General features: G+C 46.7%; 1 protein-coding gene across 3 annotated transcripts in view; it reads left to right on the top strand.

Annotated features, from left to right (window-relative positions):
- Positions 1 to 14,585, top strand: part of Ipmk (inositol polyphosphate multikinase) — a 34,676-nt gene extending 20,091 nt beyond the window's left edge. For 2 of the 3 annotated variants that reach the window (XM_006256345.5, XM_006256346.5), the window contains exons 4-6: positions 2,586 to 2,761; positions 5,911 to 5,992; positions 9,883 to 14,585. In XM_006256345.5, the coding sequence (XP_006256407.1) occupies positions 2,586 to 2,761; positions 5,911 to 5,992; positions 9,883 to 10,496 (872 nt within the window). In that variant the 3' untranslated portion in view covers positions 10,497 to 14,585. The remainder of the gene's footprint in view (positions 1 to 2,585; positions 2,762 to 5,910; positions 5,993 to 9,882) is intronic. The other variant, NM_134417.2, reaches the window with a different exon arrangement.
- Positions 14,586 to 14,897: the final 312 nt, after the last annotated feature.

The raw sequence follows: 14,897 nt of genomic DNA, 5'->3' as shown, positions 1-14,897 counted from the left end.
GCAATCAGATTGCATTTCGCTGCCTTAGCTCTTTTCAGCCTGAGATAAAAATCAGTGTGTAATAAACATATGTTCTTGTTAATGTTTAACTGGGCCAAGGCACAGGGCGATCCACAGGGTAGAAAGTCTCTTACCGAGTGCCTGTGTGGGCTGCGGTAGCCCTTTAATTTTGTGGTTGTTAGATGCATTCGTCTTACTGGAGGGGGCAGGGCTCGCTCCAGGGACTCAGGCTGCATTTGTCTTTCTTCTGGATGCTGTGTTCGGCTTGCACGTGTTGACCTAGCATGGGTTTAATACCTGTCCGTCATGGTCATGTTTAATATATTCATCCAGGCCAATCCCAGTGCTCAGCGAGCACCACAGGACACCAGGCTCTGTGCTGAATGAAGTGTCATCTGTTCCTCATGAGCAGCTCTGGCAGGCGCGGCTTTTGTGCTGTTGCCTGTGTGCCTCAGAGCAGCCTTGTCCTGTGAGGTGCTCTCAAAGCGCTACTGACACATCCCGGTCACTGCGGACCACGATGCCTCTGTCTCGTGGGACCCCTGATCCAGCATTCTCAACCTGTGGGTCGCCATCCCTTTGGGGGGTTGAATGACCCTTTCTCAGGGGTCAATTAAGACCGTCCAAAAACACAGATATTTACATTATGAGCAAAATAATAGCTATGAAGTAGTATTGAAAATGATTTTATGGTTGGGGGTCACCACAACATGAGGAACTATATTAAAGGGTTGTAGCATTAGGAAGGCTGAGAACCAGTGCTCCAATCTGTATTTGCCACTGAGGTGTAGGGCATGCTGGGATGGCATAGGCTAACATGTGGTAGACCTGACATTTGAACTTAATTTTCTGTACTCGGAAAAATTGCTTTCCGTGCTATCATGAAGATTTTGTGAGTATAAGTTGTACAAACAAACACATTTAATTAAACAAGAAGGACATTGTATTATAAGGGTATGGGGATGTCTTAAAGAAGTCAGGGCTGAGCCATGCTGGGACCAGAACTGGCAACCAGGATGGAGCTCAGGAATGTTTCTGCGCATGCCCCGCCCACCGCAAGGGTCACTCACTTTTCTCGTGTTGTACCACGTGTGGACAATCCTGACAGAATAGTCACATGCAGCTTGTCAGTCAGACATTTGCCCACTTCAATGGCTGTGACTGGGAGTGGGTTCCTGTGCGACAGGGACACTTCTGAGGTTTGCGGGTAGCACTGGAGAGATTACACCATGACCCACCTCAGGCTGTCTCCGCTGGAGCCCGGCCCACATCAGTACTTCCCATATACCAAGTCTCTGCCTCCTTCCCTTCGGTCCACAGTGCACGGATGTTTGCATCTGACGTGTGGAAAAACACTGCTCCACTCTGGACCCAGAGGGGCCTGGCTGAGAAGACATCTTTTGTTTCTGGTCTGGAGTTACCTTAGGAGACCGTGCTGTAGCAAAATGCCTTTGATCTTTACATAGCTGAGTCTCAAGACTGACCTACTTTAACTTGAGCTCTAGTCTACTGAAATCCCTGAAAGTCTGCTAGCCAGTCTGCAAAGTGAATCAGTGTTGAGGCAGACAGACATGACAGCTGTCAGTCTAACCGCTCTGCCGCACAGGCTGTGTCCTGCTTTCTCATTTCTCTCTTCCTAAAGCTTCCTTAGGTTAAGCCCTCCACACCCAGCCCGGTTCTCTCTGAGTACACATGTACTCCTTTTACTGTGTGTGTGTTGGGGAGAGCTCTCGCTGTGTACTCCAGGCTGGCCTGATTACTGTGCTGCCCAGATTGGTCGTTAGTCTGAAGTCCTCCTGCCTCAGCCTCCTGGGGGCTGAGATAACAGACGGTGCTCAGAGACCTGGAACTCTACATTCCTAAAGCCAGTTTTATATTCAGGGTTTGCAGCTTAGCAGGGAAGATACAAGGAGAATCCGGTTTCTGTGGGAGGCTTGGATAGCACTTCACTGTATTTGTCCGGCTTTATGGGGTTTCGGATGCTAACTCCTCCTGTGCTTGTCCATACTGTGCCCACGCATCCCCTCCTCCAGCCTTAAGAGCTAAAACATGCATCATAATTTCATTGAGAATTTGGACAGGATCGTTTTCCTTAGGAACAGGGAGAACTATTTTCTTTTCTCCGCACTTAAATCCATGCTTTCAAGGTAAAGTGTGAGAAGGGGCTTTTGTGGCGGATGGCAAGTTTTCTGTGAGCGAATGCGTACAGGCGCTGAGATGTGCTGGTGACAGAGTGATGGTGTGTGTGTGAGAGTAGCAAGAGAGAGTTGGTGGGGTCATTTGGATTCAGTCCTCAGTTTACTGATGTCAAACAAACTTACAAAATCCTTAACTGCTAAGAAATCTTGATCTGAGCCAGATAGTATTGTATTCATGGCTGCGCCTGCAGCTCTATAACGCTGAACACCCCCTTCGCCCCAGAGACGTCTGGTCGCACGTAGCAGAATCTGTCTGATGCTGATGCTTGTTACTGTGTCCGTTGGCTCTAAGTTTTCTGTCCTCCAGCATCTCCTCTTTTTGTTTTTCTCTGGGGGTTGTTTGAATGGTAGGGTTGCCTGTCATTAATTAAGGTTTTTCTCTAATAGCAGATGTGTACCTAAAACTGGAAGATGTGACTCATAAGTTTAACAAGCCCTGTATAATGGACGTGAAGATTGGGCGGAAGAGCTACGACCCCTTTGCCTCGGCAGAGAAGATTCAGCAGCAGGTCAGCAAGTACCCTCTGATGGAGGAGATCGGGTTCCTGGTGCTCGGCATGAGGGTAAGAGCGCTTCTGTGAGGTGTGCGGGTTTTCTTACACAGCACTCATGGGACTGAACTGCTGCTAGACCAGAGCTAACGTGCTGTGTGACGCCACGACGTAGCATGGGCTACAAGGACAGGCGTCTTATCCGCTGCTCTCTGGTCTGTAGGCAGCAACCCTGGTCCTGTGCTCTTTGTAGTTTTCCTATAAGAAAAGAGCTATTTATAGCTTTTGGTGTTTTGAGATAGGATCTCACTGTGTGGCCCTGATTGTTCTGGAAATTGCTTTATAGTCCAGGCTGGCCTTGAACTCAGAGGGAAATGAACTGTTTCATAAGTAGGAAAAACATCTACTTTATTTCATATTTTTATTTAAACCAGTTTTATTTGCACATAGTTCTGTGAACTCGCATTTGAACCTTTTTTATTTTAACTGATGCATAAGAAGCTTGTATTTCTGCTTTGATGTGCACACTTACCGCACCTCAGTATGGTCAGGGCTGGCGTCATCTGGTGGTGGGGCTGCTTGAGTGTCTGTACCCTGGGACCACTTCTGAGGGGACAGGGCAGGCGCTACAGAAGCAGAGGTGACTCGCTATCATCTTGGAGGGCTGGCACAGGGTTGCTCCCCACCTCTGATGTCAACACAAATACCAGAGCTAATACGATGGGAAGGAAGAATTATTGTCACTATTCCGCAGACATCACCACGGCTGGGAAGTAACGTGGCATGGGATCCTCTAGACCAGATGTGCCGGGTGATTACCGTGAGCAGGCATGGTCACATGACAGGCGATCTTCCTTTTGAGTCTTGAGCAGGAAGTTTTGTGGGAGGTTGCTAATATGCCGGTGATATCAGCAGAGTAGATCTGATGTTGGACGTAATTTCTTGATCAATAAAGTAGGAGGATCGTTCGAGCAGATTTTTATCTTAGGGAACTAATAAATGTGAGCATATAAGGAAAGACGAAGGCGGCAGCAGGATGGCTCACTGGGGAAGGGGTCTTGCTGTGAAAACTGGACAAGTTGTTTGTTCCCAGGACTCACTTAAAGGCAGAAAGAGGGAACCGGCTTTGTGGGAACACGAACTTGTTTGTAGTAGAACTAATCGTGTTCAGTGTATATCTGAGAGAAAAGAGCCTTTTGAATTGGACAAAGGGGGAAATATAGCTGTCTGTATTACAAGTGCTAATTATGTCACCTTAGAATAAAACTGCATGAACCTTCTGGAAACCTGCCCCCAGGCGGTTCTGATTGGTAAATAAAGACGCCAATAGCCAATATCCGGGGAGGACAGACAGAGGTGGGATTTAAGGTTTCTGGGGCTTGGGGTCAGGAGGAGAGAGGAATGGGAGATCTGACAGCCAGGAGAATGTGGAGGAGGGGAGAGATGCCATGTCTGAGAGAGTGCAGGACAGAGAGGCAAGGCCGCCATGTGAAGGAGCCGGGAGAGCGCGGCCCAGAGGGTCCTGAGCGGCCAAGGTAGAACGTAGAATTAGTAAGTAATAATCGGGGGTTAACCTCACGGAGGTCAGGCAGTGGCCCAGCTGTTGTGCTGAATAAGGCAGAGTAAAGTATAAAGGCTGCGTGTCTGGGGCTGGGGATTTAGCTCAGTGGTAGAGTGCTTACCTAGGAAGCACAAGGCCCTGGGTTCGGTCCCCAGCTCCGAAAAAAAAAAAAAAAAAAAAAAAAAGAAAAAAAAAAAAAAGAAAAGGCTGCGTGTCTCATTCGGGAACATAAATTATTGGGGCGGTAGCATAACAGGATAATTGATAATACTAGCTCTACACGTGTTCACAGCTTCTCTGTTCATACTGGATTTCCTCAGGACAGAAGCTGTATGGCACTTCATTGGTCAGGTCCTAAGGATTCTAATGTGACCTTTGAATATATATCGTGTGTGTGGGCGTGTGTGTGTGTGTGTGTGTGTGTGTGTGTGTGTGTGTGTGTGAGAGAGAGAGAGAGAGAGAGAGAGAGACATGAGTGCAAGAGCCTGGCCCTGGATCCTGGAGGTAAAGTTACAGGTGGGTGTGAACCACACAACCTGGGTGCTGGGAATTGAGCACGGTCCTCTGCAAGAGCAGTGTCGGCTCCCCTCCTTCCCTCAGACGGTGTCTTCGTACATAGCCCTGACTGGAGCTCATTATCAGGCTGGCTGTGAACGCACAGAGCTCTTCCTGCCTCTGCCTCCTGAGTGCTGGGGTCAAAGGTGTGAGCCATCCGACCTGGGCTTCAGTATAAGCTCAGAAGGCTGAATCGTGTCTACAGCTCATCGTTTCTTTTCTCATCTGTTTCCATTTGTTACTCTTGTCTGTCTGTCCGCCCGTCAATCCATCCATCCATCCATCCATCCATCCATCCATCTATCCATCCATCATTTTGGTTTTTCAAGATAGTGTTTCTTTGTGTAGCCCTGACTATCCTGAAACTTACTCTAGACCAGGCTGGCCTTGAAATAACGCAGAGATCTACCTGCCTCTGCCTCTCAGGGGGACTATAGAATAATTTTTAGATGGCAATAAAAACAAAGGACATTGTAGCAAAAACACTCTTTGTGGAAGCTTTTGCTTTTGCTGTTTGGAGACAGCATTTCATGCAGCCCAGCCGGTGTCCTCGCTTTGTAGGTGAGCTCACCTTGAACTTGTGATCCGCAGGCCTCTGACTCAGACCTGGTGCTGGTATTGCAGGTGTGTGCAGCCACACCTGCTTTTATTGGTGCCGAGGGCGGGTGCATGCCGGGAAAGTATCGCTGTGCCATTTTCCCCCACCCCCGATCCTCTCCCCTCTAACTTCCCTTTCTGTGGCAGACTTTTGTATAATCTGTTGCTTTGAACTTGCCATGTAGCCAAGGATGGCCTTGAACTCCTGATCCGCTTCTATCCCCCAGGTGTTGAGTGAGGCATGTGTCTTCTCTAGGCTGTGTAAATTTAGGGTTAATCTTGAGGGACTGAGATAGACAGTTCTATCATACTAAAAACCTTTGTGACTCCTAATAGCTTTTCAGACGTGCTCATCTGAACGTTAGGTGCTTTTTCAGCCCAAGTTCCCGTGCCTGATCCTCCTCACATCTGTCTGTGGATCTTGTAATTAGCGGTGAAACCACACTGCGTGGCTGGGCACCCTATATTACTGCTTGGATGTTCATTCGCCATTCTTTTATTTTGACAGGTTTATCATCTTCACTCTGACAGCTACGAGACACAAAACCAGCACTATGGAAGAGGCCTGACGAAAGAGACTCTGAAGGAGGGTGAGCACCGGAGTGGGGCTGGCTGCTGCCGTCAGCAAGATGGCGCTCACCATCTTTAGTTCTCCTGTGGAATAAGGAGGCAATGCATAACCTTTTAAATTAGAGATGTAGAGAGAGAGAGGAGTGTTTACCATTAACCCCGGACCCTGACATACCCAAGTGCCCACACCGTCTACACCCTCACTAGTGTTTTATAATATGGCTGCTGGCCCGCTTGCTTCCTACTGCCGTGATAAAATCTAAGACAGCCCACCATGAAGCAGCCTTTATTTTGGTTCAGTCTCTGTGTGTATCTGGCAGCTCCTTTGCTTTGGGCACAACAAGGGAGCAGACATGGGGAGCAAATCTCTTCTGTTCCTGGGTGACCAGGAAGCAGGGAGGCCCAGGCCCTTCAGGCCTCCTGCCTTTCTACATCCTCCAACTGCCTCATCCCTGAATTCAACATGGGGTTGCAGGGAGCTACCTCAGGGTTATCCTGGAGCAGTGTGCACTTTTTCAAGTACAAAAAGCTAGACACCATTGCCCAGCTCGGTGCCAAAGCTTTAACCTCACACTCTGCTGGCCTGGTGGCACACGCCTGAAACCCCAGCACAGGTGGGATTAATAAGTTAATAAAGTGTATTAAGTGTAAATTTTATTTAAATTGCTCATTACACAAGAGGCTTGAAGGTGGTGTTTTGTGTGGATTGCCTTTTTAAAGCTGCCTCTGTGTGGTTGGGTGATCTCCAGGCGTCTGAAGTTACTGATGAACAGGCAGGCAGTAATTTGCTTAATCCCATTAACAGGTGTGGTTTGGTAAAACTCTGGTGACCCAGACATTACAACAGGGCATTCTGTCTTTTCAGAATAATCTTGGGGTTGGGGATTTAGCTCAGTGGTAGAGCAAGGCCCTGGGTTCAGTCCCCAGCTCCGAAAAAAAAAAAAAAAGAAGAATCTCACAGGAGGTTATGTTCAGTTCTGTGAAATGTCGGCCTGTCGAGTCCTCAGGACGGCATTGGTGTTCCACACAGAAAACACATCTTGTAGCTCCTAGCCTAGTTCCTGTCTTGACACACTTGATCAAAGCAAGCTACTACTTAGTTTGACCATTAAAAAGCAGAGATTTCTTTTCCTGGGCTGTAATTTCCTGGGCTGATTTAACTTCTTTATTCTCCTTTCTTCTTTTTTTTTTTTTTAAATTGAAAATAGATTAAAAAAATACAATATATTCTGATTATACATACCTCTTCCCCCAATTCCGATCTGATCCCACCCACCCAAATCCACACCTTTTCTTTCCTTCTCTCATTGGGATACAAATATCATCTATTCAGACACACACACACACACACACACACACACACACACACACACACACCCACACCCACCCACGTATGTGAGAGAGTGTGTGTGTGAAAGTGTGTGAGTGTGAGTGTGTGAGTGTGTGTGTGTGTAATCCCCAGCAGGCGCATTTCAGTGAGTTCAAGGCCAGCCTGGTCTACAGAAGGAGTTCCAGGACAGCCAAGGCTGCACAGGGAAACCCTGTCTCAAAATACAAATAACCGGGGCTGGAGAGATGGCTCAGTGGTTAAGAGCACCAACTGCTCTTCCAGAGGTCCTGAGTTCAACTCCCAGCACCCACATGGTGGCTCACAACCATCTGTAATGGGATCTGTCGCCCTCTTCTGGTGTTTTTAGTGACAGTGACAGTGTGCCCATATAAATTTTTTTTAACAATCTTAAAAAGAAAAGACAGAAACCAGAATGGGACAAAACAACCAACCACTGCATTTACTTCCACAGAAGTCCCATAGAAACACAAAAGCAGAAGCCATGATGTATGCAAAGGACCAGTAAGCAGGTACCGGCATTGCGAGAACAGAGCCTCCAGAAGTGCCACTGAGTCTGTTTTGTGTTGGCCATCCTGCTGGGCAACAGAGTCCTTTGCACCCATGCCTGAGTAGGGCACCGTGTCATTACGTATCATTCCACCACTCCAATCAGTAGTAGTTGGTTTCCCCTAGGTCCTGGCCCATCTGGTTTCTGGTTCTTGGCCACCTGAGTGTATTGAGGATGGGTTCCATCTCAGGGTGAGCCTCAGCTCAAATCAGATAGTGGTTGGTTAGTCCCACCGTTGAGGGTTCACAGCTGGGTCTGTGTTACCTTTCTCCTTTGGTAGTGTGCAGAGAGCCTTCCAGTCCCATAAGCATTAGTCATTAAGGGTGACGGCTTAGGACCAGCTTGACCTCATGGTCAACAAGTCGTGTGGGTGTTTCAGCAACACGGCCTTACGTCCGCTGTGCACAGCAGCTCACAGGCTTGGTGACAGCCTGAATGGCTTCGGAGTTCCCGTGGCCAACAACTCAATTAGATGCGGCCTGTTTCTTCAACTGGAGGCCTGCCTCATTTGGTGATGAGAGATGTCCAGTTGAGGCTCTGTCTCCCAGTCGTTTGGCAATTTCATTTAGATCACCTTCATAATAACTATATATTTTAGAATGCTTCTACTGTCTGTCCCCAGACGACCTCTCAAATGGCCTCTCCCTGTCTCAGTCAGTGATCTATTGCTGTGAAGAGGTGCCATGACCACGGTCACTCTTCTAAAGGAGAGTGCTTTCTTGGGGCTTGCTAACCTTGTCGGAGGTTTAAGTCCATTAACCTCATGGTGGGGAGCATGGCCGTATACAGGCAGGCATGGTAGCTGAGAGTTCTACCTGGTCTGAGGGCAGCGTGACGAGAGAGCCACTGTGCTCCTGAAACCCCCAGTGGCACCCTTTCTCTAACAAGGCCATACCTAGTCCAGCAAGGTCACACCCCTCATCCTTTTAATTAGTGCCACTCCCTGGTCACCAAGCATTCAGATCTGTGAGCCTATGCAGGCCACTCTCATCACCCCCGCCTCCCCAATAACAGTCATGTTTCTCCTCCCTGGGGTGATCAACCCTTCCCTCTGGTCCCTCCTGGTGGCCTTGACCCCTGTGGTTATATGAGCTGCAGCCTGACACTCACATGTAAATGAATGCACCCCATAGGCAGCTGAGTAATACTCCATTTTGTAAGTGTGCCCTACTTCCTTATTCATCCATCTGCTGACACATCTTAGGTTGTTCCCTACCTATTATGAGCAGAGCAGAGAACGTGGCTGAGCCAGCGTCTCTGTAATAGGCCGAAGCGTCCTTTGGGTAGACGCCCATAAGTGGTCTAGCTGGCTCTTAAGGTAGATCTCTTCCCCACCTCACTGATGTCTACAGTGGCTGTGCAAGCTTGCACTCCCACCAGCCATGGAGGAGAGCTGCCCTCACTCCTCATCCTCTCCAGCATGGGCTGTCCCTTGTTTCATTGATCTCGGCCATCCTGAGCGGTGTAACAGGAAATCTCAAAGCGGTTTTGACTTCCATTTCCTGTTGATTGACTATTTCTTGTGTCTCTTGTAGTGGGAACAAGTTACAAAAGGCAAGTTGCCTAAGCTGTACATCCCAGGTGTGATTAGATATTAAGGTGTAGTTGTTGGTCACATTATATTATTATTATTATTATTATTATTATTATTATTATTATTATTATTATTATTATTATTATTATTATTGTCGTCGTGGTGGTGGTGGTGGTGGTTTGGTTTTTTGAGGCAGGGTTTCTGAATGTAGCCCTGACTGTCCTGGAACTCACTGTAGACCAGGCTGATCTCACACTCAGATCCACCTGCCTCTGCCTCCCGAAAGCTGGGATTAACGGCATGAACCACCATCACCCGGCCCACGGGAAGAATTTTACGCGCTGGAGCTCACTCTACAAGTGCCAGGGTTGCACAGTTTAACCCTGACTCTGATGTATTTCGTTCCAGGTGCTGGAGCTCACTCTACAAGTGCCAGGGTTGCACAGTTTAACCCTGACTCTGATGTATTTCGTTCCAGGTGTCTCCAAGTTTTTCCACAACGGCTTCTGTTTAAGGAAAGACGCGGTGGCAGCCAGTATTCAGAAGGTCGAGAAGATTCTCCAGTGGTTTGAAAATCAGAAGCAGCTTAACTTTTATGCAAGCTCTTTACTGTTTGTTTATGAAGGTTCATCTCAGCCAGCTACCACAAAATCAAACGATAGAACTTTGGCGGGGAGGTTTCTCTCCAAAGGAGCCCTGTCGGACGCGGATGTACTAGAGTGCAATAACAACTTCCACCTGTTCAGCTCCCCGGCCAACGGCACGTCAGTGGGCAAAAGCTTATCTAAGGCGTACTCGAGGCACAGAAAGCTGTATGCAAAAAAGCACCAGAGTCAGACTTCCCTCAAAGTTGAAACTCTGGAGCAAGACAACGGGTGGAAAAGCATGTCCCAGGAACACTTAAACGGAAACGTGCTTTCCCAACTGGAAAAGGTGTTCTACCACCTTCCGGCGGGCCGGCAGGAGATCGCGGAAGCGGAAGTGCGGATGATAGACTTTGCTCACGTGTTCCCTAGCAACACAGTAGATGAGGGGTATGTTTACGGTCTGAAGCATCTAATTGCCGTGCTTCGGAGTATCTTGGACAGTTGAGTCTTGCTGCAGTCTGTGAAGGAGCGGGCCAATCACCACGGAGAGCTAGCTGCAGGCGTTAGCCGTGCACCTTGTACTGCTCTGTAAAAATTTGTATTGTGAGTCAGTGTTTTATTTGTCTTTATACTTTTGGTAGATGGTTAACTTTTTTATATTCTTACTCAGGAATACTAATTTGTTCATTAGAAAACTATGAAGAATAAAGAAACAGGAATGTCGTGCAGGGAATGTGTGGGACACGGAGCAAACAGCTGTAACACTTGCAAATCATTACGCAGTCATCTAGAGGTCATGTAGCTTTCTGTAGCCAGTCACCATGAAATCTCTGTCCTCCCAACCTTGCCGGTGAGCTGACTCTAAACTATGACCTTATCGGGCCGTCCTAAGATCTAGAAAGCGTCCCTAAAACTGGAGACCATTTTACACAGAAAGGCTCTGTGGGTTCTATATTAAAGGCAGAGCGCGCAGTGTATGAAAGAAAGGTGCTTAAGTGGGTGCGCTCCACCAGCAGGGCTCCCCCAGCCCCTTCAGTGCTCAGTGCCGAGCATCATGGGAAGGGGAGTGGGTCAGATGGCCGGCAACAGTCTTGGAATTAACAGCACAAATTTTCCTCCCTAGGGTCAAGAGAAGAGAGATTATTTGTAAAAAAAAAACACATTACCTTTTCTTTCTTTTGTTTTAAAGAATTTCATTTATGGAAAATTCTCCATTTACTGTGTTGTAAAAGCTGTCATGAAGCATAATACTTATCACCAGTCTGAGGCATCGGAGGTGGATGGTGGAGACTTTATTTTTTCTTTAATTTTTGAGAGTCTTTTCCATTTAAAAAAAATCCTTTCTTTTTTTTTCTTTCTTTCTTTCTTTTTTTTTTTTTAACTTTGTAAGCATTAGCATAAACATTTCTCAGAATTTGGTTAAGCATCAACGGAACGCTGTGCCCAGTGCACCAGAGGAATCCTGCTTAGGGTTCAGTTCCGTGGAGTCTAACAGAGAGATCCTAGTTAATTTCTCTCCGAGCAACGGAGCGCAACTTTTCCTTGAAAAAAAAAATAGATTTCTAAGTGTCATGTTTATTTTACCACTACTGCCTTTTTCAAAGTGACTGTTTCTGGTTAAAGTATTTTCCGACCTGAAATTAAATTTGCAAATGCTCGCTCTTGCTGTCGAGCTGCGCTTGGTTGCACTTGACCCGCCGATGTGATAAGTAAAACTGAACGGCCTGTTCTTTCTGGACTATAGCTTTGGGTTATGGCCTGACCTTTTTTCTCCCTTTAACCTCTTTTTTTCTTGATAATTACAAGTCAAACTGCTCAATCCAAGGGCCATTTTCTGTAACGTGGAAGGACTTTTTCAGGCCAAACGCCTGAAAGTTTGCAAACGCCCACGCTCAAACGGGAGCCCAAAAGGAATGGGTCTTTAACCGGAGTAGGTCTGGGTAAGGTGCCTTCTGGGGGGTTTTCTCCAGGAGGCTGCAGGCGTTCTCGGCAAGAACTTCACATTCTCTGCCTAGGTGTGAACTGACTATAGCTCATTTCTTCTCTCTCCCATTTTGTGGGAGTGAGTTTCAAGTGATAATTACTAGAAACCTTTCAGTTTTACCTTTTTTTCTTACAATATTGACTTGTTACCTGGGTGTGATTCAGGAACTCTCAGGCTCATCTGGTGAACACTATTTTGAATCTTAAGAGGCAGTTTGAGATGGTATCAACTTATATACAAGGAATTCGGAAACTCGAGCTCTGGGCACACCAGCTCAGGAAAGTCTTTGCTCTACCGCTGTTTTAAACATTTCAGAAGCCAGCATCCTGCCCCTCCGACCACTAGGTTTTGTCTGAATAAAACAGGAAGTGATTCTTATCCCTGGTTCTCAGGGAAGGGATTAGCATTCAGTTCTTCTTGTTTACATTTTACTAACTGCTGCCCTCTTTGTGTTACTTTGTGCTCTTTGTTGACATGATCAACTCGTTTGTGATGTAAGCAACCTGTGGCAGGCGTTCAGGTCTGCCCTGTCTTTAAATGATACTGAGATTTGCCACTTGGGTGAAGAGGCATGTGTCACTAGCCAAGCAGATGTGAACACACAGATATTTAAGAAATAAGCAAATGAGGCGGTTTGAAGTGGTAATGCTAGCCGCCACTCCTCCCCCCAACATGATTTTAGTGTGTTCCTTATGGGATGCAGTCATGGAAAGAACTTTTAAAGAAATTGTGGGTGTGAATACGTTTCTCAAATAAAAGTTTAAATTGTAAAATAGTTTTATAATAAAGTATTTACATTAATTATTTTAATATGGATGGAAGTTGCATAAATTATAATTGTGAAATATTTAAATAGTCTTTCAAGAGAGTTTTGAAAAATGTATGTAAGTGGCTTTGATGGCCGTGGTGTTAAATTAGTATGGGGTGCTTTGTTTTGCGTGTTTGGAGGGGGCCTGGGCACTCTGCCTGTCCACACTACATACAGATGGCTACTGTGGTCCTGCGGGCTGCTTGGCTGAGTGAGAACGGATTCCTAAATGCCGACATCCTGCAATCCAGTTGTCTGATCTCCACAGCGATACCCCTGCTGTCAGGCCTATGAACTATCGAATTTATAACATTTGGGGGAAAATGAATTTCTATAATTTCCGTTGCAATCTTTTTGTTGACCTTAGAATGTGGAATGTGTAGGCTGGAGGAAGGGCTGAACTGTGAACTGACCGCCTCTGACTGTTAACACCGCTCCTCCCCCTTGAGGTCTGATGCTTCGTTGAAACAGCCCTTTACACAGCTGTCCTTCTCGCCCAGACCCTTCCCCGTGGTTTTTGTGTATTCGTAGCTTCCGTTGCCCTTTGTCCTGCCCCCTAAAATGGTTCAATACCCAGAAACATCAAGCCTGTTTTAAGAATGGTCTGTTTGGCTATGCTCAGGGTGGCGTCTAGGGGCCTGGCCCCTCAGTTCTCTCAGACTCGAGCCTGCATCTCATCAAACATTTCCAGCCACTCTACCCGACCTGGGCAGTTGTGAACCAATCAGGACTGACCATTTCCAGCATCCTGTCTAGGTGGAGAGGTCCTTAGGGCCATCTTTAAAACACACACACACACACACACACACACACACACACACACACACACACACACACACACACACACGAACACCTGTATTTGAAGCTGTTAAAGCTAGTGTTCGGGTGGGGATTAAACGCTAAGGGTTGAGCTATGGCCAAGGCAGGTAATTTGGGGGCTGAGATCAAGAGAACGTGAGCTGAGGTTAGAGGCTTAGAACCGTTGCCTCCAGTAGACTCTCGAACTGGGTGGCAGTTACAGACAGCATGAAATGGCCTTAAAAAGAACGCTCTTAAGACATGCTCCTAAAGGTACGTTCGTTCAGCCTTCATTTTCAGAATAATAAGCAGCACAAGGTGACTGGCTGCTCCTCCCTGGGGCAGACATTTATAGACCTCAAGTTTTCAAACCACTGGGCTTTTGGGTCTGTCAGCGGACGAGAAGGTATTTCTTGACTTCAGAACAATTCTATTATCGCATCCAGAACCGATACCTTGAGGAGGACTCAAGTATCTTTGCTGTCAATATTGTTGTGTCTTCCCACTTGTTTTGATAGCTTCTATTAAAAGCCACCATGACTCGTGCCAATAAATCAAGAGAGTCAAGTTAAAAACAAACAAAAAAAAAAAACCCAAAAATGTGTGGTTAAACTTTGGCCTGGTGTCCACTTAAAAGCTTAAAAGTTTAGGGTGAAGTTTCCAGGCCCCTGTGGATAGGGAGAAGGCGTTCACAGACACTTTGCTCTGGGCTCTGGTGGAAGATGGGAAATTGCACCCAAGTTGTGTTCGAGGTGACATCCAGGTGGCAGTGCCAGCCCCCCTTACTTGATGAATGAATGTAATGCTGTCCTTCGGTGTAAATGTCTCTAGCTTTCTTTTCTCAGTGTTTGTAATTTGTACTATTGATGGGATATTCTTGGAGTGCAAGGTTCATCACTGTGTTTCTAGAATCATCTAATGTGATATACCGATTTTTATAAGCGATATTTAGATAATTCTAATAACTGTACATTCAACAACTTATTAAAATGTTTTGCATTGGAGTTTCTTCCGTTGATTACCACATCTAAACAAATTGGGGATGATGTGAAAGACACTCACCCAGGCTAGAGAGATGGCTCAGTAATTAAGAGCACCAGCTCCTCTTCCAGACGACCCAAGTTCTCTTCCCAGCACCTCCATGGCCGCTCGCATAGGCTTTGCCTTAGAAGACAATTCCCCCTACTCCTCCCTTGTAACTTCTGCTCCCAAGAGATCGAACCCCTTACATACACATACATGCAGGCAGAACACCAGGGCACATAAAATAAAAAATAAATCATAAACAGCAATAAAAGAGACTCAACAACTGTGCT

The sequence above is a fragment of the Rattus norvegicus genome, chromosome 20, assembly GCF_036323735.1.
Source record: "Rattus norvegicus strain BN/NHsdMcwi chromosome 20, GRCr8, whole genome shotgun sequence".
NCBI lineage: Eukaryota > Metazoa > Chordata > Mammalia > Rodentia > Muridae > Rattus > Rattus norvegicus.
This window is presented reverse-complemented; position numbering and strand designations above follow the sequence as displayed.